The sequence below is a fragment of the Symphodus melops genome, assembly GCF_947650265.1.
Source record: "Symphodus melops genome assembly, chromosome: 11".
NCBI classification, from domain to species: Eukaryota; Metazoa; Chordata; class Actinopteri; order Labriformes; family Labridae; genus Symphodus; species Symphodus melops.
The window spans coordinates 8,769,552-8,795,135 of record NC_136701.1 but is presented as its reverse complement, the minus strand read 5'-3'; the positions used below and the strand labels follow the sequence as shown (position 1 = coordinate 8,795,135).

General features: G+C 39.1%; 1 protein-coding gene across 2 annotated transcripts in view; it reads right to left on the bottom strand.

Moving 5' to 3' along the window:
• The window catches only part of jade2 (jade family PHD finger 2), a 171,403-nt gene that overhangs the window by 72,385 nt on the left and 73,434 nt on the right, over positions 1-25,584 (bottom strand). For both annotated transcript variants that reach the window (XM_079356165.1, XM_079356166.1), the window contains exons 5-8: positions 14,155-14,294; positions 9,819-10,030; positions 7,459-7,626; positions 2,209-2,325 (exon numbers count right to left, since the gene is read on the bottom strand). In XM_079356165.1, coding sequence (XP_079212291.1) covers positions 2,209-2,325; positions 7,459-7,626; positions 9,819-10,030; positions 14,155-14,294 — 637 coding nt within the window. The remainder of the gene's footprint in view (positions 1-2,208; positions 2,326-7,458; positions 7,627-9,818; positions 10,031-14,154; positions 14,295-25,584) is intronic.

The following is a 25,584-nucleotide window of genomic DNA, read 5'->3' as shown; positions in this document are numbered from 1 at the left end:
CAACGTAAAGAAAAAAACTGAATTTGATGATGACTATCACTTTCTACTATCTCATAACTTTTGTGAGAAATATTTAACAAATGTCATTCTGTTCATTTTGCTTTGGAAAAATTATAAATAAAGTTGTTAAAAAAAAACAAAAAACTAACAAACCTGTCAGACGACAACAAAAAGGCCACTTAACAACAGATACTGAATACTTACAATATTTCAATACTAATTTTACAACTCCAAATGTCTTTTTTTAGCAGAACTCATCATCTTAAAACAACAAGCTTTTGGGTTAAGACAGTCCTTAAAATAATCTTTTAATTTCTTCACTTAACAAGTGAAGAAATCCTGATGAAATCATGGGTTTTTCTATTTTACAGCACAGCTAGAACATGTCAGTGTCAATATCCATCATATATTTTCCTGACAGTGTGAAGTCTTGTTCCTTGAGTGCAGAGGTCTCTTGACACAAGAGCAATATTGATGATTTGTGCTGCTATATCTGATTTTTTAAAAACCTAACAGCAAGGATTTTCATGTCCAGTTGGAGTGATCTTTGCTTTCTAAGGATTGAGTGGCTTACTTCTCTGAATATTTTCAATTCATATTGGCTACAGAATCATTTATATTCACCCGCTGTCCTGTGTAAGTGCATAACAAATGGTATAAAAACCTAAAAAGGTTCCACATTTGAAAGCTGTCCTGTAGAATCTTTAATGAGCAGAGTGTGTCAGTGGATAAAACTTTATAATTTCCAACAAAAAAGTACAGGCTTGACCACTGGACCTTTCCTATTGCACCTGCCTTTAAAAAGGCTCTAATCACTTGTCTCATTATTTAGGTGGGAACACTATGGGACACGGTATCATTATGGGAAGAAATTTAAGTGCAAAGGGATTCAACATGTATCATTAGCCAAACGAAAGCTTGTCATCACCGAATCACCAACAGATGAAAGTAACTCGGGGCAATTTGGCTTCAAAAAGTGGTCAGCGTGCGGCAGGGGTCTCTGATTGGATGTGAGCTATTTGTACCAAAAGTAAACAGACATTAAAACTGACATTATGCCTCAAGGACTTGCTGTTAATTTTCAGCATCAATACTGTGGTAACAAACACCTGCATTACTGCACAAACAAGCATCTGGGTATACTTTTACACATAGACATTGATGTAATGCCAGGCAACATGTGAATATTGTACGTATACACACAGACAAACACACACACATAGATGAAGTGTAGGACATTAGAAATCTACCTCAAGGGCATTTTAAAGCAGAGCGGTTCTTGGGCTAATAACTGTACAGTGGGTTTGTGTTTGTGCATCAGCTGAGGTTTCGTTTGCATACTTGGCAGTACGTTCAAGAGATACAGGGATCAAACTGATCCACCTAAAACCACATGAGGCTAAGTCCTCCAGGGATCCATAATAGTTCTACTGCATGTTTACAGTATGTAGATTTACTGACAGTATATGTGTGGGTGTACTTTTCAGTATGTAATCTATGCCAATCTTTCTATATGTGAGGGGAGGGGGTTTGAACTTTGATAACACAGTTTGACACACAGTTAACACTTTCTGGAATGTTCTTGTTTCCATGCTAGATGATATTGAATAAGATGTATAGTTGGCATGCATCTTGCACACATGCTGGAATAAAACAAGCAAGTAGAAAAAAGAAAGGTGAGCAAAATACAACATGCATCTTTCTTGCTCCAAATAGAATAAAGCAGCACTCTGGATTATATATATAAGTACAGCGTTCTCCTACCAGAAATGAGAAATCTGGAAGAGCTCAAAACCAAAATCTTGTTCTTTGTCATTCTCCATTGAGAAAAATGGTGTCAATATTTTCTCTCTCATTATTTGAAGTGCTTATCCTTTAAGCATAAGCAAGGATTAAGTTTAAAATGCAACAAAAATATATATATGAATATTAAGGGCACTTTGATGGACTGGCCTACAGTACTCTGCCTCTTTCCCAATGACAGCTGGAATCCGCTCCAGCAACCCATGATCCCCAAAGGGACAAAAACTTTATTTGTCCCTCGGGGGCAATTCAAAAGTAATGGATGGATGGATGAATATTAAGGGTTGCTTTCAGCATAAAACAGACATAAGACATGATTGATTTGATTGTATTTGATTGATTTTACACCAAAGGGAAGTTCAGTTTTCACAGTCTACAGCCAGCAGAAGTGATATTGTGTTGTACCTGTATGCATGTTCCCGTGTGTTCTCGACACAGGCTACAAGACAGAGCCCAGCGGCTGGCGGGTATGTGGGACACCTTGGTAATGGGCTCCATCTTCTCTGGACAGCCTATACTCACCTAAAACAAACACAGAACAGGGGGAAACAAATCTGCGTCACAAAATACCAACTTCAATGAGAAATCAGGAGTGTGAAAATGAATGATTTGCAGTGGTTTTTGTTGTAATAAGATTTGAACACATACAAAGAAAGTGTTCTCTTTTTATTTACTGAAAAACAGTTACCTTATTCATTTCACTGGACAAAAAAAGAAGAATGTGGAAACTATTTTCTTGAGACCTTAGATGCTTTTGTGATGTCCATTAACACCATTTTGTACAACAAACAATACTTTGATACAATTTGAAATTGTTAATAGCAGCTGGATTCTAATTTGTTGCTGGAGATCATGATTCATGATTATTTGAATAAAACATAAAATCTCTATTAACTTTCAATAGAATAATCTTAATTAAACTTTAGTCTCTACCAAACACAAAGCCTGTATCTTGAATTAGAAAGTGTTTGGTCATTGGACCCAGAGCAGGGACACCTGTGCTCCTTGGATATATATATTTATTTATTTATTTTTTCCCGTAAAGACCAGAGTGATTGATTCTCTCTAAGAAATCTCTTTAGCACTCCTTTGGCCCCAAACTTGTTCCACCAATGAAAACCACAGAGTCATTGACCTGTGCCAACCAGCCATGCAGAATAGAGTGGAGAGCACTCATCACTAAAGTGCCATTTCTTCCTTCCTTCCTTCCTTCCTCTGCCTCCTGTCTCCCCCCCGCCTCATTCCACCTCTTTTAAATTAACTTATTCTCATATTTTCGGCTTGCTTCCGCTTCCCCGTCCTTCACGCTTGCATCAACAAGCTGACGACTGATATCCTCAGGTCATGCTCCTCCCTCTCTTCATCTATCAACTCATCTGTCTATCAGATTTTTGTTTCTCCGTTCATCTGCTTATCCACAGAATAACGCAGCCTCCGTTCTTTCTTTATCATGATGTTTTTTTTGTGGAGCGCACTCTCTTGGTGTAGGGGTCAATTTTCTCTTCATTGAGGATGTCAATAGAGAGTGGCATTCAGACAATGATGCCACAGCTGCCACCATCAATGTTCCCGTCTTTTATAGAGCTGACGTACAAAGCAAATCAATGGCAAAAAGATTTGCAGTTTTTGAACGCTGTAGTTAATTTATTGGATTGTTCATGACCCTGAAACTCACACATGCAGTGCAAACTGTATCCAGGCAGGATCACATCTAGAGCTGCAGCTATCGAATATTTTAGTAATCGAGTATTCTATCGAATATCCCGTCGATTAATCGAGTAATCGAATAAATCATACTTTTGCTTAATTAAGGTGTTTCTCTGTCTGCTCCTGCAGCGCGTGCATTCAGCGCGCTCACAGACTACAGAGACCATAGACGTGTCTATGACAGAGACTGTGAGGACGTTGCTATCGTTATGTTAGCTGCAAACACGGAGAGAGTGAATGGAGAAAAGCCGACCGTTTGACCGGATCACGTGTTCCCGACTGGGTCGTATGGATCACGGATCAACTGTGTGCTGACTAAAAGTTAAAAGGGGCACGCCGCGCTCGCGTGTGCACGCGTGTGCGCGCGTGTGCGTGTTGAAGTGTCTGTGTGTCAGAGAGAGGAGCAGGTAGCTGCAGCTACATTAAACGTGTTTTATACTCATACCAAAGTTTTGATGACGCAAAAAAAACAAACTTAACGAAGCCTCGAGGCAGCGAAAATTCCTCGATGAATTTTTGTAATCGAATTATTCAAGTTATTCGAGGAATCGTTTCAGCTCTAATCACATCCAACACAAGGTCCCTTCTGCACAAGAACTCCTGATATTTTCTCAACATGTTCAGGAAATTCAGGTTCTAATATTTCCAGTTACAGCTTTTCACACATGCACATCTTTTTTCATTACTCGCTATACGTTTGATTCAGGTGAGGAGAGTGAACAGTTACGGTTGTTTGTGTCCACACATGCACACCTCTTTGCACAGAAGTTGGGAAATGTGCACTGCTTGTGTGAAAGGGGCTTAGAACATTTTTCAGTTGGAAGAAAAAATAAGAAAATTTAAGGCTTTAGTTTTCTAGTTTTCTGCATGTGTGTGTTTGTGCATGCACAGGCGTGCCTAAAATTCACCCTGTCCGAGATGATCTTGTAATTGTAGCCCCATTTACTTCACATTTTAAAGCCTGTTGATGGAAAAACTGACAAATTTTACATTCACTTCAGTGGAAATGGGGAGCAATCACAGTGTTAAATGAAAAATCATTTTGAAAGAAGGCGTCCGATTATTTGAGTGTGAGGGTGTTTGTGTGAATATGTGTGTCTGGTGCATGCGAGGGTGCGTGCGTGTGGTGAAAAGCCATTAAAAGAGAGACATCTCTCGGGGCAGAAGGCAGCTACAAGCACTGCAGGGGGGCTGTATCGTTCAGATGCTGGGTGGTGTGTTCATACCCCCAATCACACACAAAAACATGCATCCTATTCAGCACTTTCTATTAATGACACTTTCACATAAGGAGTCGGCTTTCTAGAAGTTTCGACTTCCATTACATTCAGTACAGATTTACAAACCTGTGTTTTATCCGTGTGTGTTTATTTTAACAGCCGTCAGCTATTACCACATCTCAAGCAGATACACACAACTACATTTTTGCAAGCAGTCACACACAAACACAAGAGAACTCACAGCACAGACATGCAAATGATCTTTTCTTTTCTCCACGGTAGGAAGAGAAAACAAAGGCGAACGGAGCAACGAAAACAATTAGCCCAATCAAGGGTGACAGAAGGCAATTAGAAGTAAAAGGTTTGAGCTGCCAAAAGCTGCTCTATTTCTTCAGAACCTGCTGCTGGAGCGTGTTGTTGAATAGGCTGAAGACACATGCCTGATTGCCTTAACAGTTTAAAGGTGTGTACAAAGTGTGAAAAAAAGATTAGTCCCTGAACCTCTGAATAGAGTGGCTGCTTAAAATCTGTTTAGAGCCTTCAGGTGAGAGACGTTTCCAAAAGATTTCATCAAGACACATCAAGACCAAACGAGCTGCAGCTTTGCTCTGTGCTAAACGAACGGTGTAAATCAAGTCACATTTTCTGCAGACTTTTGAGGGGAAGGTCTTGACTGAAAGAGCAACATGAAGTGTTTTACTGTGAACAAAGAAATGCAGGTGGTACTAAACTGACAGGTGCGAAGGACTCTCAAAGTCTAGGCAACGTTTGCCCGTTAATGCTGGAGTTTCAGAGTTTGTCAAGTGCACTTGGAGGCTGTATGAGCAATGAAAGAGCTCTGGGTGGCTTTAATTACTCTTCCTCTTCATACTGACTGCGAAGCAATACCTTTATCAAGGGGCTACACCATAAAGACCCCTCAGCATCTGTTTGTGCTGCATTTCGTCTGAGCCACTGTTTTGCAGGGCAGAGCCAAGAGCAGCTGGATATGTGAGAGCCAAAGATTGCACAGGAAAAAAGACAACACAATGCACATTCACAACAGGTTACTTTGCCTTTCCAAGGTAGATTTGCTGTTCATTTGGTGCCTGTTTTGACGTTATGTTGATATAGCGTTGTGATATATGATCGCCAGTCTTCACACAGTGTTTTATTCCTAACTGGATGCTCTTTGCATTCTTGTGCCTGACTTTTTGTCCAGGTCGATCTGCTCTGTTCAACTTGACACATGCTCTGTCAAAAAACCAAAAAGACTGCTCGTGTCTCAAGTGGAGCAGAGATGAGTTGTACGTCTGGGACGCATTAGAGATGGTCTGCAGCGCAAGAGCAATGACTTCTGACTTTTTAATCCAGTGCAGGAAAACTCAATGTTCAGCAAATACAAAACAATCTGGTGTATCAGAAAAGTGAAGATATGGCACCAAGCCTATGCATAGGGCCCAGACGTTTGTGCTACGCTACTTCTCTACTGTATCAAAGTGATTTTTTTTTTTTTTAACATGAAACAGAAATAAAACACAGGACTGTCAGGAAGACGGAAAGCCTTTGATTCAGCTGTCACTTTACTGGAAACAAATACTGTACAATCCTTGACCAAATGTTGTAATATTCTGTAAAGTCTATTTTGTTTAAGTGTGATTTTGTAAAGCATTCACGGCAAGTTTAGACAGAAATTATGATTACAGTGGTGCTCCATTACTCATTGACCATGAGACATCGTTCCAAAATTCTTAATCGACTCTGGATGTTCAGAATGTAGATAGCAAGAATGTAGATGTAGAATAAGGTAGCAGCTATAATTCTTCTCAGCAGAGGGCTTCTTTGTACAGTATACCACATTGACATGAATGTCAAGTATTCTGTTTTGTCTGTTTAAAAAAGCAAAACTCAGGAAAGTGAACATTTATCTTTCCTTACCTGTCAAATTGAACTTTTTCATCTTTGAAAAATAGCAACCAATCCTTCAGTTGTAAATCTATCTTTTCAATCACCACAGACAGACTACAGGTGGAAGTTGTTCTGAGCAGGAGTATCATGCTCTCAAAGCTAGTTCCACAATTAATGTATTGGAGGAGAAAATTATTTTTCTACCCTTGGGTTCAAGATGATAAAAGTCTAAGTTAAGTTCAGTAAAAAGTGCAGAGGTAAAATAATCAAACTGTGGCTTGTGATCAAAGCGTACTAAACACCAGAGAGTGTTTCAGGTGGGTTTCTTCTCCAATCTTTCATGATGTTGACAGCTCGTCAACATGTTTTTGTAACACTTTGTAACACCATATTTATGGAGGTCCTGTAGCCGTTCATTTCTTGAAGGATACATTGATTTTAAACTAATTTTGACAACAACTACTGTCGTTCATAATAATAATAATAGTAATACATTTTATTTCATTTCACTCAATGTTATCTTACAGACAAGACAGCAGAGAACACAACAGGAAAATCAGGAACACAGCTACAGTACATAAAAACAGCAACAGTAAGGAGGGAATGGTCAGACAGAATGTGCTGATCTAAAAAGATGTGTTTTGAGCTGTGAGTGGGAACTACTTACTGTACAGCTGTACTCGCATGCAAGGGAAAACCTGATCAAATATACAACATTCAGAGGCAAAAGAGGAGGAAGGAAGGTAGATGTAGATAACGACTAGCAAACAAACTGTTTTCCGTGTTGCTCATGATGAAATAATAAACTTTGAGAGTGCTGTAGTCTCTCCATGGGTCTCACCTCAGGGATCCATAAGGCACAGCTGACGTGGACCCACTTGGTTCCACTGCGGGTGGGCTTGAGGGCCCCTCCTCTCTTGGGACAGAGGAGACATTTGGGTTGGACACCCAGAGCGCAGGTCCGACACAGCCAGTTCCCCTGGGGTACCTTAAGGATGCCATAGCACGCCTGCAGTGGAGAATAAAAAAGTTGAAAAAAGGTAATGTATGAACATCCAAGAAACTGTTCAATGTGTTTACTTTAAAAGCATCTTACTGCTCGACAGTATTTTAAAAGAAGAACATACAGGATTGTTTATTTCTGAGACAAAGAGATGATGCAACATAATGGCCTTTTAGCGTCTTTTACACAGAGAAACACCAACTGTACTAGTATTAAATCTAACGATCAAAAGTTTTATTTTACAAAAGTGTTGAAAGTTTAAGATTCCTAAAATGAGAACAGATCATTTAAATTCTTATTGCAAAATGTATGTACTGTGTTACTAAGATACCATCTGATTCCCAATAATCAGTGACCTACCAACATCCATCCTTTGCTATCTAACGCACAGAGATGCCCCAATGACCTTTATGTCATCATTATAGCGCATTAGCTTATATTTAATAGATTAATCCAAGCCCTGAGGTGAAAAATCAAGAAAGATTTTATGTCAGATGTGATTTATTCTTAAAATGTCTCAAATTGGCAAATTGAAAGAGTCATTCTTAAGGCCTCTTTCTTCTCCATTGGTTCAGCTTGTACGTCAAATCTATCAATTCACATGTTTATGCATTAAGTTAAATTAGTGCTCTGGAAAGTCACTTCATTCTCAAAACCTCTCTCAATGTTTTAGAATGCATCACCACAGCATATCACAGGAAAAAGAAAACACATTATTTGCTGAAAGCTATAATACATAAGGTGCTAAGAAGAGGAGCAACAACAAACTTCACACTGATGGGTGGAAACTAAAGGAGACATCAAACACTCCATCCTTATTAACAGCAAATTAAAGCAGTGTGTTGATAAAAGGGTTTTATTGATCAAGCAGTGCGCTTGAGTAAGCAGGATGTATATATTTGAACCTGCTGAAGGTTAGGGACATGCTCTTGTGAGAAAAAGACAGTCTTTCATGTATTTGCTCTGTAAAGGCAACAATTAGAGAAACAATTGTTCCGTTAAAAAAACAAACTGTAGATACATTTAAGGTGATCTGTGGCACTAAATTTGAGGATTTTAATGCATCTATTCTTTATTGCACAAGCCATCTGATTTTGTTAGAGTCTCACGCTTAAAAATCAATGCTATACACCAGCAACACAACAACTGTAAAAAAAATAAGACACTTTTCAGAGCTAAGTGCCTCAGCTCAGTTTTAGCATTAGGTTGTTTAACGAGAGTCTGCTGCTGAACAGCATGGCTTTATTTCTTGTTCTTAGCTTATTGGATTTAAACCAACGAAAGGAAGGCTGTAACTAGCTTCGGGTCTTTTTAACAGCTAGCAATATGGATTAAAGATATTAACATGACGAAATGTCAACTGTCAGTTTTAATTTAAATAATAATAAGTTAACAATCCACAAAATTCAATTGTCATGTCTTCAGAGATCACATTTTCAGTACATGAACATTGTCACAAGTTAGCTTGCTGGTTGCAAGTCCTAGCGTACATCTATCTATCTATCTATTTTAAATGTAAACAAAGCATGTTTAACAACTGCAGGTATTTTACCTCTCCTGTCTTTTAGCAAAATGTTGCTGATGTATTAAGTTCTGGTAATTGTTTTACTTAAACCTTTATAATCAGTGAAGTTATAAACCACATTCATGGTAAGATAAACTACATTTTTCAATACCGGTAAGGTACTAGGCTAATTTATAAAACAATTCTGGACTGAAAACTTTAGGAAATAAAAACACAAAAGATAATGGTTGAAGTCAGGTGTCACAGACAACAGGGTTTTTCTTTTTTTCACACATAAGGGGCGAGTGCCAGACAAACACTAGACTTAGCCTGCAGGTGGAGGTACCTATTTATACCCAGTATGAAAACAGCAGGAGAGCAGAGGCACTCCGATGACACTAAATGTGTTAGTGCAGACAAGGCTGACAAACAATTACCACTGTGTGAAAGTGTAACAAATAGATAGAGCCCCTAAAGCTTCAGATGTTTCAGGCCATTATTCAAGGTTCTGATTTATACTGAATGAGGACTTTAGAAGATAAAATATATGAGGATCAGATTTCAGGCAGATCTGAGAAAAATAGCAAAAGCATTCTTTTGTTAGCAGAGTTTTGATTTTGAATTCCCCCAAAAAACCTGATAATCAAAGTAACAGGATTGGAATGGAAAGCCTCTTAACCCTTTCATTCCTGACCTGATGAACACAGACGTTGCATTTGTCACAGAAAACCATCTCATTCCCATCCTCTCCCTCTGGCGAGCGGCAGACGTCACACACTACGTCCTCGTCGTACTCGATGCCCAAACCTTCCTCCGCCTCGATGGCCTGCCGCATCTTCTCATCACACACACTCTCCAGCTCGACCAGAACACTCTCCATTGTCAGCTCATCCAGCTCTGGTAACGCTGTGGGTGAGAGGACAGAAAATCGACCAGGGTTATTTTTTACTCTTCTTCGGATCAGGATCTCTTGTTAGGCAGGGAGGACTGGAATTATAGTACTTTTCAGGTCTAAAGCACCCTTTTGTTGCTTTACACATTATGTTTTATCTTTAAAAAAGAACAATGTTGTTTTGTATTGCTCTCTGTTGTTCTAATAACTCAAAATGTGTTACATACATTTGAGAAAAAAATTGAGCCAGAGCAATTAAACAGAGAGTGCAGCAACAGGGTCAGCACAGAGAGGTTTCCTTTTTCTTCTTGTTACAGATAAGAAAAACAGTAACTGGAAAGCTGTTTGTAAGAAACTCAGAACGAGTGAGCCAATGTAACAAACGGCAGTTATTTTTGGCTGGAACACCGTCTCGCACTTTAATTGGAAATGTACACAGCTTTTCTTTGCTAGAACACCTCACACAGGTCACGGGCTGTTTTCTTTGGGACAGCTTTAGCAAAAATGTGCTGGAAATTAGCTGCAGGAAGTGGGAGTATGTGAAGCTGCAGACTCTTCTAACCACAAAAAGAAGAGACATTCATGAGCTCTGTCACTACAAGCCAGTTCACGATAACAGCCAAAAACGACAACATTTACTGGTTCTTGCCAACAGCTCTGTTTACCTCATCAATAAGCGTTGGCATTAGCATACCTTCCTTATTTGCATCTGAAAGAAATGCCTTGCTCTAAGGATGGCTAATAGATAATAAAACCTGATTTATCTGGCAAATGCAAGTGTTCTGCCTCGTAAAAAATAGAGTATTTGAGCTACACTGAAAGAAAACAGTCTGGTTTTCAGGACGGTAGCAAACAGATGTGGCAAACCATTATCTCATTATGCGCAACAGTAATACCATGATTAAACAAAATTGGTAACAGCGAGGCTTTAAATCAAGAAGGTTTTTTCTGAAGTGAAGATTATTTGTGTTCAAAGATGGAACAAGCATTTATATCATATTATTCAGTGACTTAAATGTCTGCTGAGAATGAAAATCATCTTAAATCAAACAACAATCTGCATAAACCGGTTCTGAGCAGTCAACTTGTTCTGGTGCAGAGTGTAGTTTTGTCAGTGTTTGCAGTTTAGGATACGCTTTGTTTCTGTAACAGCAAGTGAACTTATTAATAAGTGACATTGGCTACTGATCAATCAGAGAAAAGGTAAGAAAAGTCCTCTTGGATTTTTTTTTCGATATTGTTGGTTAACATGAATTAGTGTCACTATAATTTCCTGTGTTATTGGAATCATGAGACATAAAGCAGCTAGTGCTTCCTTTTCTTCTTTGTTTGTCTAGTGGTTGGTTTACAACAGTTTTGAACTACTGTATATCAACACCAATTTAAAATAAGAGTGTGGATCAAAATGGTTCAGTGGGATGTGATAGTGGTTAGTCCACAAGCCCAATGTACAGACAATGTAATCTTCAAGCAGACAGCCCGTACGTGACCTGCGGTTCCTTTCCTGCATGTCATTGCCTCTCTCTTTCCCCAAATTTCCAGCTCTATCTATTGTCCTGTCTCTAATGGAGAAATTAAAAGACCAAAAACAGGGGTGCTGTATAGCGGTTTTGTTGATTGCCCCATGTACAAATGCCTTATTGCAGCGGTCGTGGGTTCGAATCTGACCTCTACCCCCCTTTGTTGCACGTGGGTTATTCCCATTTCCCTTCTCTCTTCAGCTGTCCAATCTAAAATAAGCAAAATGGCTCCAAAAAACATTGATACATATATTTTTTTCTTATTTTATCTTATTACATTTAGTTCATCAAATCTCTTTAAACAAAGACAAAATAATCTAGAGTGAACAAAACATCTTTTTAAGTGTTTCTTTTGATTATTTTGCAGTTCACATGAAGGAATTCTTCATGAATATTGCCTCACCCAAATACTCTAACAACTATTATTAAATATATATATATATATATATATATAATATATAAAAACAGCACATAAACCTCTACTGTCTTGAGAGATTATTTATTGATTTATTTGGAGGTTTCAGCACTCAGTTGGGAGTTGTTGTTTGTTTTTTTAAAGTGGAGCTGAGTATTTTGTGTTTCTATTATTTATGTCACTCAATTCCTTCTCAAGCCCAAAATAAAAACAACACTTTATTTACTGAGCGTATAATTGCCAACCCAGCGAAGCTGCAGTTTCACATTACAAGGAAGAGCTAGGACGCACGCAAATCCCTTTTCCGGTTATACTTCATTTTTCTGTAAATCTGACATTAAAATATGATCTATGTCAACACCTGCAGCTGATGGAACATGTTTATTATGCATTTGGAACATAATGAAGAACTGAAGACATAAAAGCATGTTGTATTTGATGTTGGTATGGAGGCTGCTTTTGAAGCAGATAAGGGATAGGGAAGTAGAGCTAGTAAGATATTAACCTGCTGTGACGTTAAAATCAGAACACACACACACACACACACACACACACACACACACACACACAGAGAGAGAGGAAGGAGTGATACACACATTCTTCAGGGTGTGTGTTGGTGTATGTATGCACACTCACAGAGTCAACTCCACTTATTTTATTTATCTATTTTTTCTTGTACCTTTTTTGTGTGTGACAGTTGTGCGCACATGCAAATGCACATTAATCATTACCTGGATGTACCCATGACTGCACTTATCTCCATGAAAGCAACAAAACAACACACTCACTTTCAGACACAGGAACATAAACACACAAACCAAACCAGACTTTTTTTTTTTTTACTTTTATGCATTCTGCTTCTATTCTGCACACTATGTAAGGTCATTCATTTGTTCATGTACTTTTTAAGCACATTTTCTAATGAAATAAAAGAAGTTTCCTTTTCATGCAGATAGACACAGAGACGCAAAGACAAATAAAACACACCCACGCCAAAGAGAAAAGCCATAAAGCAGACTTTTATTAGATGTCTGTGTTTCACTGCTTTTATTTTTGGCATTATTCAAGTTATCCATGTCTTTATACCCTTTTTTTAGGAGTGAAAGCAACAAAGCACTCTAACACATTTGTAGAGTGCACATGTGTATACAGCCAATATACCTCAAGTTATGTTTCATTACCATCGTGACCGGAAATGCTTACTTTTAGGCTCTACGAGTTCCACTCAATTAGCGTTACATTTGCAATCAAGATTTCTGGGTTCGCCTAACTGAATAAACAGTCAAATAATTATTCTAACCACTAGGCCACTGACGCCCCACTAAGTATGCATTCTTTATACAAACAATTGTCATACCTATATTTCAAGTTAAGGGCTAACGGGAGTGTGTGTGTGTGTGTGTGTGTGTGTGTGTGTGTGTGTGTGTGTGTGTGTGTGTGTGTGTGTGAGTGTGTGTGTGTGTGTGTGTGCGTTTAGCTTGAAGGAAAATTTGTGTCCCTGAAATAAGAGCTGAAACCCCAACAGGGATTTATAAACACAATTACTGCTCTTTATCTGAAAGGAGCTGATCAGATATGGAATTCAATACAGGAGATGGGAGAGACATTTTGGATAAGCTCTGGTCACCATGGCAAAATGGATGATGGAACAAAGCAGAGGTAAAAGTGACACAAAAGTAGAGAAGAAAGGGATCGGAAGGCAGAGAGTATGGCGGTAATAATGAAAGAAAGAAATGACAAAATTGAGAGTGAGGAAAATGGAATTTAGACAATTCTACTTACTTTCAAGTTACAGTAAAGTTTAGGTGAAATTTAATTTGGATCATCTGCAGTTTCAGAGACCAATCTTTGACATATTTTAGACTTTTATAAATGTGAGTTGTAGATTGAAATTAAAATGTCATGGAAATATGTGAAGATTTCCTGTTGAATTATATCTAAAAGAATTTCTTACCAAAACTAGAAAGTTATCATCGAAAAGTCACAGTTTTGATGAGAATATTCTGAGCGTAGTTAGGCGATGAAAAGGTATTGTACAAGGTGTAGATAGAACTCTATGACAGAGTGCATGTGGCGGGCATGATCAACTTCAGATTCTTCCAAAGATTCAGTTGAGTCCCAACGTTAACAGAGATTTAGTGCGAGTGTCTTAGTTTTATGGCTGTAATCAGGCAGAGAGGCTTTGTCTTCTGTTTGCACTCACCCATCTGTCTGAACTCGTGGTTCACCAGCTCCAGCCAGGCAACATCCAGGTCATCCAGGTCATAACAGCTGTAGCGCTGGGGGACTCCCTCCCTCTCCTGCCTGTTGTTGGACGGCCCACCTGCCAACTCTGGCGGCAACCTGGAACAAACACAAAGACGTATGCAAAGTTTATACATGCAAGTAAAAAATAGGGATGTTGTGGGGGCGTCGGTGGCATAGTGATTCGTGTGCACCCTTAGGTGGGTGGCCCGGGTTTGAATACGTCCAGGGGCTCCTTTCCAAATTGTCATTCCCTCTCTCTGTCCCAGATCTCTGACTCTATCCACTGTCCTATCTCTAATTAAAGCCCCAAAATAAACCTTAAAACGATGCAGTTTGGTTGGTAACCATGTCTAACTTTAACAACTCGTCTTACTTGCAAACCTTGACTCTTGTTTTAAACTTATTTCGAAAATATTGTTTATTAAAGATACTGCTTATTCATCTATATGTCATAACATGTTTGCTTTAAAAACTTCACTTAAAAAATACATAATTTTCTTTCAATCATTGTACATGCAGAAGAACCTCTGTGATGAACCACAACACCAGGCTCCTCCAATATGACACGCATTACCAAGAACCCCTTCACATGTCTGGAGCGTTCTCTAACAGTTCGGTCCTGACCTAATGTCTCCAGAAAGACTCAGTCCCAGTTTCACAAAAAGGCAAAATAAAAAAAAAAGTGTAATCAAAACAATGACATATCCAGTGGTTGTAGGCATTAGTGACAGAAAGCTCCTCCAGGCAGTGTCTGGTCCTCTGGAGCTTCGGGCCTCAATGTCTCTCTGTCAACAACAGCAGGAAATGGGGTCAAGATCTCTGCTCGACCCACTGGGAACCAATAAAGACTCAAACACAAACCCATGCACAAAAACAAGCACAGACACTCAGACACACAGGGTAAACTAAGGCTGAGCATTTACAAAGTCTTTATAAGGGATACTGATGAAATATAAAATCAATGACAGTGATATACCACAAATGTCTCTAAATGGATAATCAGTATTGCCAGTGAAGCTGCAGTGTTTTCTTGGATGTGAAGTAAATGAGGGGTAAATGCCAATTTCCCCCAAAAGAGGATAAACAAAATGTTCTTTTAAAAAGATGAGTGCAAGCGTCGTTCATTCAGTCAGTAAAACAATTGTTAATACATATTTTTGCCAACGATGCGGTTCAAATGTTATGCTCAAACAGCAACATAACCACCTGCCACCAGTTGGGGCTGTAGCCATTGACCCGCTTTAGTTCAGGTTAATCCCTTTTCTCTTACTTCCCAGCTCTACGACCCGGATGTAAACAAGGACAATGAATAGTTAAGGCAGCATTTTGATGTAGTTAATGAGGATAAAAATGAATGTGGGTGATCAGCCAGCAAGTTGTAACCACATTAATGTTGACAGGAGGACAGAAGGTTGGCAGTGCTACCATAGTTCACATCTGACACACCTGGAAAATCAAATAACATTGTTTTCCTGCGGACAATTTTTGATACATTTTGCTCAGTTTTAGACGATTTCTTACCTTAGACTAGAAGTCAACGAGAAGTACAACTTACTGCTGATTCATTGATGCCAAAGTTATCAATATTGTTTGATTGAGTAAAACAGCATATTTTTCCATAATGTACAGCAATAGAATAAACAAAAATGCAAAAAATAAGTTAGACCGAACAAAAAAAAAAAAAAAAAAAGTTCAGAGAGGGATACACTCTGACTGGAGTAATCAGACACACTGTACTGTTCACACACACTCACACTTTCTCCAAAACATCTCCGCATTTTGCATAGTGACACACACACATCCCTGTGAATCACACGCTCGCCTGTTAGAGTAGTGACCTTTCTGTGAAGGGTGAAGAGTTCTAGTGATCACAACAATAAAACAAAACAACCTCTGGCTCTCTGTTTAGCACCAGTCTTTAGGGACCTTATTATCACTGTGCTGCCATTATCATCACCATCCTCTTCAGTCCCTGCCATCGCCCTCACATCCAGCAGCACTTTCATCATCATCATCATCATCATCACCCTACTCTTATCATTACCCCCCCATTATCACTGACACGACCGCCGTAATTATAATAAGAGATGCCTAATTTAATACATAAATCCCAGCAAACATTTAAAATCACTAATTTCCACCACAGTTTTCAAGGAGAAAAAGACAATGTAGTCCATTTCTGGGAAGCAGCATTTTGACTGTTATTAAAGTGCAAGCAATGTGAGTTAACCTGCAATTACCACCAATATACTTTAAAACACAAGATTGTTGGAAAATAAATGGTCTAGCTATTAACACCATGAATGCTGCAGCTGTTTTAAAATAATGTTTTCAACAATACAAAGGGCCTCTGTTTTTAACATCCCTTTTCTAATGTATTTTCAACCTCGTCAGTTTCCCAGCCAATCGTCCCTCCTTCACTTTTCAGGAACTCTTTCCATAAATTTGGCCATTTTCATTGTGACTTTTATTAAACCTTGCTCTCCTTTTGCTCAAAGCATGTACATCTCTTGGCCGACTGGCAAAACTTTGTATTGTGTACCCTGTAAATTAATGCAGAATGCACCTGACCTCTGTCTGATCCTTTGTGTGGCTTTTATTTGTATGTGCATAGCTGCTGATAGCATTAAAATGATGAGATCCTTGCCTTTCAAGATCATAATAGAAGCACAGATCTGATCCATTTCTGTCTGCAAATGGTCAATTTAGAGCCACAGTGCAGGATCAATGGAGGCAAATATGTCACCATAAATAAATCTTAAATCCTACCATCTCTCTGCAGGGACAACAAGGCATCATTTTGAACCCTGTGATGGCCTGGTATCAGGCTGATATCTGATACTGGACAAACGGGCCTGGCCAGTGTACTTGTGGGGGAGATAAAAGAACAGAAACAAAGCAACAGGAGAGACACACACACCTCACAGGGTGAATAGGTTTCATAGGATACACTGGGCTGCTTGTTCCTGTTATGTAACGTTGAAAGCCTCTTCAGGTTCTATTACAAAGGCGGAAGGTATTATTGCGTTATAAAGAACACAGTTAATGTTATTGTGAACAAACCCCATGAAAAGATAAAAACTGTGTATTCTCTTCACAATGTTGACTTTTTAAAAAGCTGAAATATATTCTTGAACAAGTCTTGCACTTTTCTCCTTGAGAGAATGAATACTAGTGTCTTTATGGATAGCGAAACCCGTTTATAAATACACACATATTGCTCTAATAAGTAGGAATGTTGGTTAAAATAAGTGCTCAAGATGTATTATGTTAATGGAAATTAACAACCCTGTCAACAGACGCCATATTGGTGCTAAGGTTGTTGTTTTAGTTAAAAGTAAAAACTAACAAATAACGGATTTCTGAGGAACTTATCGGGTTTTTCCTCCACAGAGAATGCTTGTTGGAGGGATGAATTACACAATAAATATAATTTTTTATAAGTGAGAAAAAAGCTGTGGAATTTTCAAAGCTTGTTGACAGAATGAAAAATACTATAAAAGATTACTTTTATATATTCATAATGCATTAGTAGACAGCATGGATTATTACTAAATGCATAATGTGATAACAGGTCAGCCTTGTAGTGTACTGCTACGGTATGAGCAGACTGCTCTTGAGGTGTATGAAATCCATATAATACATTAAGATTAATGACTCATATGTGTTTGGAGTTTTGCTATGATGTAGGACAAATAGAAAAGGAGAAAGGACAATGAAGACAAAAAACATATAAAGGAAGAAAGACGGGGGACACAACCGTCTGGCAGTGTGTAAATGATCCGTGAACCAAAGCTGAACTTGGGTTATTTAACAGGGACAAATTGAAGAAGACGATACCTTATATCCACGTTAACCTCAATTTGTGAACTCTAACCCTTCTCTGTCTTTTTGGTATCTGTTCCAAAGAGCAAAAAAAAATCCACAGTTAAAGAATTGAACAGATATGTTAGATCAGCTTGTTTTACTTCGGAGCTTCTCTTCAACAGGCCTGTCAGATTTCTTGGTATTATCTCTCAATACGATTCTTGTGTTGATATTTGAGTCTGGCTCTGGGCTCTGATGTCAGAGGTGCAGGAGTTAAAACATGAAGCGAGACATGAAAGGAAAGCCTCGCCTCATAATAATGTCAAGTCATCACCTCTAACAGGATGGGAGTCAGCGGGGGTCAGAGTACAATGTGTTCTTCCACTGGTGGGTATCAAGTATCCCACAAAGACACACCATGTATCTCACAAAGACAGACCTTTCATAATGCAGGTAAACAAAACAAAATGTGCCAAACGGCCTCCTGCTTGTCCAAGTTCCTCCCAACTACAAAGGCAGAGATAAAGTGCAGAGTCATCGATCAACACAGAAGACAACAAAAGCTCTCGATGAAACTGTAAATACGTTTTCTCTATTTGAAGATGTTTTACTAATCCTAACATAATAATAGTGATATATTTGAAGCCTTGGCCTTTTAAATTTGGCTGCTGACTTTACTTCTTTACACATGCAAATGAGACATACATAGAGCATGCTTTCATTTTTCAAAATGCAATTAACAACTTTATAACGATACCCATATTTTGTTAGCCAATACAAAGGGTGATACTAGTAGTAGCAGTACCAACAAAGAAAGATTCAAACTGTTCAAACAAAAGTCTTTGGCATTTGAGTGAAAGTGCACAACGCAAAAGAAACCTTGATGCACCTTGATTTAAAAAAAAAGTTTATTGATTTAAAAAAAGAGAGAAAATAAAAGATAATAGGAAATTGTCAGCTTGGTCTATTTATCCTCTGGCCCATATGTAATCCAGCACTATGAGAGTTTCATGTCCCTCCTCTTTCTAAGGCATCAATCATAATCTTCTCAGTAGGAGGGATGAAGTGGATGGTGTTTACATAAGACATTTCCAGTGTAGGCAGAGCAACAGTGGCTGAGCTCAGCTCTCTGTCTGACTCTCTGCCCACACAGGTTTAAACAGAACTCAGCTTCTGACAGATCACTCATGAAGAGCAGGAAGTTCCTCTTAACCAGGCAGAAATCTACAGCATGTGAGGCTAAAAGGAAAAAAGAGGAAAAGTCACAGATGACAGAGCAGGAAAAAGAGATAGAAACAAGGGCAAGTGAAATGTGAAGAAACGAGGATCAAGGAGAAAATGGAGTGGCAAACAATGACAGAAAAGAAAAAGAAAATACATGGTAAAATAAGTAAAGGACTTCAAATATTGTCCACTTCTTCCACTATTACTGTGTCAGCTAACAAGCTAGCCCAGTTATATGTCTGAAGGTAAGAGCACACAATGTGCCTATAACAAACTCAGAGGATGACTTTGAATGAGGTACAGATTGTTAAATGTGGCAAAAAGGCTGAATGACGTCACCCCCTCTGATGGGCTGTTTTGGAAGCCTTTGAATTGCTGACTCAGTCAATCTAACAACAGGCAAAGCACAGGAGCTGAGGAGCATTAAGTCACTCCTCAACTTGGCCATCTGCAGGATGGTCACTTAGATCCTTAGTAAAATAAAAACAGGTGAGTTATAAAAAAAAAAGTCACCTGTCAATGCGTGCCAATAAAATACATTAACTTATCAGACCAAATTCTTTTTTTTGTACCAGGCTGTAAACATGCTCATTTCTGCTGTCAAAACGGACATTTTTGTATGAGGTGGGTTTGAAAATGGGCCAAATTCAACTTTTTGTCAAGTTTTGTTATTCCAAATAGAGGGAGCTTGATCATTTACTTCAATAAATACTACAACCAAAGAGGTCTTTTTTTTTTCTTTTTCCCCAGTATGATGCCATGTCCTAAATTCACAGGTCCATAGACTCCAAAAATGTCTCTGATATCAGCTTTACTTTGAGTGAAAGATTAAACTACTTGTTCAGACGTAACATCCCTGTCTGATGCAAACAATCCCTCATTGTGTGCACACAGGGAGTGTGAGTGTGTGTGTGTGTGTGTGTGTGTGTGTGTGTGTGTGTGTGTGTGTGTGTGTGTGTGTGTGTGTGTGTCTGTGTAATCTCTTATTCTTGAAATACCTCACTGTCACAGTTCAGCTGAGAAAACCTGCTATTTCCTTTTCTTCCCTTTAATCCCCCTCTTTCTTCCCCTAGTTTTCACACCACCTTCTGTCTGGGTATGTGTATGTGGCTGTGCTTGTCTATGTCTGTGAGGGTGTAGTGTTTGTATTGTGCTAGCAGCCCCTTATCCTTGGGCGACCCGCTTAAATCCACTCTACTCTATAGCACAATCCCATATCAGCATGCAGACTCCAGGAAGGGAATCAGGTGTCCAACATGGCACAGGGTTACAAACCCCAGGGCACAGGGGTTACACTGTTATGCTGTGTGTTACCTCCATTTATTAGCACATTTACCCACCTGCCACCTACTCTTCCGGGATTTACATAATATTATATTACTGAATGATTAAAAAAATCTTATGAACATACAAGGCAAACATATAAGCAAACACTTGCCCTTATTTCACATCCTGGCCAACAGAGGGTTGTGTTTGGTGGAGACCAAACACAATCCTCTTTTGAGCATTGTGTTTGGTCTCCACCAATCTTAGAAACCATTGGCTATTGTTTGCAGATTAAATAGCCTATGACAGCGGCAGCTCACTATTAAAGTCTCTTGGTGTAACAAATGTTTAGAGACAACAGACTTCCTTTTTCCTGGAAGTCACTGTTTACAGTCCTACTACCCATTTTAGACATGAGGGAGGAGTTGGGTTTGTAAAACAATGTCTATAATAACGGATGTCAGATGCATATAGATATTTATTTTACAGAGATCAATGAAAGCTATAATTTCATCAGAGAACTTAACATTCAATCCAGGGTTGTTTTAAAGTGAATTGCAAATCCAAAGCCTGCTGAAAAGCTAGTGGACGATGTCTACGAATGGAAACCAGAACGCCTCTGTCAGATTTTGTCTTTGTAAACTATTTATGTTCAGAGAGATGTGGTCACCATCAACTCCTGAGCAGAATACCTGGCCTGGTAACAGCCAAAACCTTACTTTATCATTAGTAGCCTGACAGGGAGTTTATAGTATATTTCTTTAGAAAATGGCAAACTTCAGTGACGATAGGAGCGTTGAGTCCTGAACATGTTGATGTGTTGTTCAAAAGCAAAAAGAGAAGTCACCTGTGACTCCTTGTATGCTAAAGCTACAAAGAGCGAATGTAGAATGATGTGTTACTTCTTGGTTGGTTCATCTTTGAAACTGAACTCCTTCAAAAGTACATCCAAGCAGACACAAGACTCTATAAACTGACACTTTTCTTGTATATTAGCGATTCTGAATGTACTTTAGTAGACGCATAAAATAGGTATATGAACTCCCAAAAGGTTATAATATGGGACCTGTAAGTGTCAAGCAATCCTATTTTTTTGTACTGTATTAAATCTAAAAGTAAAAAAAAAAAAAAAAAAGACAGTAGTTACCACTTGTTTGTTGTTGATATGAATTTTCTACACATCTGAGCAAGACAAGATTTAGACTGGCAGAGCCACACAGATGTTAATAAATTGTTCATACAGTAGGTGCACACACAAAAACAAAAACACACACGTTATTTTTTTGCAGCTCAAGAGAGTCATCTTCATGTCATATTCATAAAGAAAATACGCACACACATCAATCCCACGGCGGAGGGGGTACTATTATATTTATGTGAAATAAATGATGAAACGCCATCTCTCCCAGACACTTCAACACACACAGACACACAAAACACAAATAAACAGACAAGGCGGTATAGCACAGTAATCTTTGGAAACAGTGAGTCATCTTTGTGTCATATTCATGTTAATGAGGTCAATCATCATTCGAAACACAAAAAAATCATTTCCAAAGTGACCTTTCAGAGATGACTCATCCCTGTGCTGCTTTTTCAGTAATCAGCCAAAGCTACAGTACCGCACAAGACACAACAGCACACGAAGGCACAAAATAAACACAAATTGATCATGTAGCACAGTTCCCTGTTTTACAAAAGCATCACACTTTTCTGAAGATAGTGTCTATCTCACTGCACTGTTTCCTCTTTACAGAAGCTAAAGCTGGCTTCTGATTATCTCTTCAAATAAAACATGTATTGCCCCCTAAGGGAAGAACTGCCCTGGTGTCAGCAGGAGGAGAATGATTAGGTAGAAATGACAGCCAATCCACAAATACATTACGCGACTAAGTGTTCATACAAAGAGCCAGGATCCTGCCTTAGGATCAAAAAGGACAATATAAACAAATGTACAGAAAAATGGTTACAACTTTTTCTAACACAAACGCACAGGAGAGGATGCCACAGAGTTGTCTACACTGTTTAACTGACAGGGGATCTCGGCATGGTGAAGTACTGTATAGCAAACAGTACTGAGCACAAAAGATGAAAATTATATCTTTAAAAACTTACAATTCAGAGACTTTCAGCTCATGAAAGAAAAGTGTGACTTCATGAGATGCTCTTTCCACTCTCTGTGCCTCTCTCTGCCTTTTAACGTCGGTGCCACTCAGAGACGTTCTGTCTCTATCTGAGAACAGAGGGAGAGGGCAGCTATGGAGAAGGCTCTGTCCCCTCAGGTTTGGTGCTTGGTTCTGTGTGGGGGAGTGAGGTCGTAGGGGGGGGTTCAGGGCTTTATGTGTGTTGTCTTAAGATACAATTAATATCAGTCTTGAATTGCCCCCCGGGGACAAATAAAGTTTTTTGAATTGAATTGAATGTTTGTGAAAGAACAGAAGATGTATGGTTGTCTTAAACTTTATTTTTTCACAAAGTCTTTTGTGAGGCCAAAATGTTTATCCATGAGTGCCAATTAAACAAGTGTGTGTGTGTGTGTGTGTGTGTGTGTGTGTGTACACTGTCTGTTACACAGAGCTGCCATTTTGTTCATTGGTTCAGATGCTAGTACAGCCTCCCTGTTGTCATGGATATGACTCAGACTTATTAAACACCACTACTCCTCAGCACTGCAGACTACTGCAAGTACACACACAAACACATGCACACACACTCACACAAAACACACTTCCTATACACACTGATACGATCAAGAGCACAAACAGGCATTGAAAGACACCATCAAAAATGTAGTTCTCTAAAGTGCAATAAACACATGATAAGAATTAAACACATAACCATATAAAATCTCAAATAGATGCTGACATTCTCACACTCACACGTCTTTGTTCATCTCCTTTTGCCTTCCCTCTACCCTCTTCAATCTCCCACAGTTCCTCAACAAATAGTAAAATACAAAAACATTGGAACTTACTCCCACAAGCTCCTCATCCAGTCCAGCCCTTAAAGAAATGACCAACAGTGTTACACCAAAGACACCAGGGTTGTACTAACAAGAGGCAGAGAAATTTAGGGGGCCGTGGAGAGAGACAGAGGTTGGCTGATGATGGGGTTGTGTGTTTCTGCCTGGAGCAGTTTTTGGGCAAATCAGGCGGGAGAATGTTTTCATTCATATTTTCCAAACTGTTAGTTTGGAGCCAGAGAGGCAGGAGTCAGAGGGGATAGAGGATTGGAAGTGAAAGAGGGAGCAGATAGGAGGTCAAAATGTTGCGTGACAAACTTCCACTTCAGCTCACTCTCTGTGATTTCCTCTACTTCTTTTCACTGTTCACCTTACATTCACCCGACACCTGGTTAATAATACTACCTATATAATAATAATACCTGACTTGATTTTTAACTTAACTGTCACCCCATCAAACCATAACAGCACTATTTTCTGAGTTTGTCTTTTTGAACTGCTTAAGAACAAAAAAGCTGTTCCTCACAAAAGCTGTGAGTTAGTCGGCTTTTTGCACATGCACACTACACTTCCAGTCAATAGCCATAATAATGGTGGCCTCCCGAGTTCTGTTTGTGCTTCTCATTTATTTAAAATGCACTCTCTTTGCATTTTAGGGTCACTTGGAGTTACAACCCCACCTCATGTATTCATATTTAATGCCTCAAATGACAGAAACCAGGAAGTGTCAGACAGAGCAGACCAGAAGTGTTTCATCTACATTTTCCGAAGAGAAGATTACCGGTGGAGTGATGCTTTTGACAACAGATATCAGGAGGATTTTTTTTTTTCTCCAGAGACAAAAAGAAAGAAAAAAACATTTGGTGTCTTTAAGATTTTCTTGTCGCTTCCATTTGGGCACATTCATACATTAACTGAGCCATTAACACCACTAATTATTGATCAATAGAATAGATGATCACTGTTGCCAGAGCTGTGCCTCACATAACATTCATCTAACCACGAGTACCCATCAACACATTGTCTCACAGCAACACTCGTGTGTTAAACATGACTGTGTTGTCAGGCTGTTCACAGGGACACATTTCTGAAAACTTGGTGCAGTGAAATCTAAATTCAAATCTCCTGGGACAAGAACCAGGAACTCCCTCAGCCTGCTCAACAGCAGTTTAAAAATAGTCCCAACCAATTGTTTGGTTACTGTTCAAGCTGTTCAAGAGATATGTTTTGTTTGTCTTTCACTTGAACTGTTTTGGAGAAATCATGCAGACAGAAATGCACTACACTCTCTTTGAACGGATGCCAAGTTATTTTAATAGGCGTATTTGGAGAGATGGGGGTGGGGGGTGTTTGAGCTTGGAACGTCCCTTATAACTAATAATAATGACTACATTAATTTTTCTAAGTACCAGGCAGTGTTTGACTATACACTTCAATATGACTGTAATGCAAATTAAAAGGGTCCTGGGGAAAAAAACACAAAAAAAAAAAAACACTTCAAGAATAGGCTGTGTTTGTAAAGAGTGTATATTTTGTGGACTCTTGATGTTAACCAACAGCCTCACAGTTTCTCCACAGTCATCCTGTCCTCAAGGCAGGAGAGGAATGTCCCCTAACTAAGCCACAATGTTCCCTATGTTCCTTTTAGGAGGAAACGCTAATACCTCTTTATAATAATGATTACACAACACCCGGCCAGTTCAGAAGGAGGGGCACTAGTGTGTGTGTGTGTGTGTGTGTGTGTGTGTGTGTGTGTGTGTGTGTGTGTGTGTGTGTGTGTGTGTGTGTGTGTGTGTGTGTGTGTGTGTGTGTGTGTGTGTGTGTGTGTGGCTGGCTGCAAGACACAGAACCACAAACTCTAATTGTCACAGGAAAACACATGAAAAGGCAGAAAAACTAACAGGCAAACCCTGAACAGGATCACTGACTCACAGACGGACGGACGGACGGGAAGACATATCGACAAAAGTCTACACAAATAGCAACCTTGTGTATACATGCAAAAACACACAATGAATGGGAGACACTGAAGTGCAGCTTCATTGTGCAGCTCTGTCAACAGAAACTCCTCCCTTGACAGGTTTCTGTGGCTTGTTTCAAATCCTCATCCAACATTGTGGAGTCATC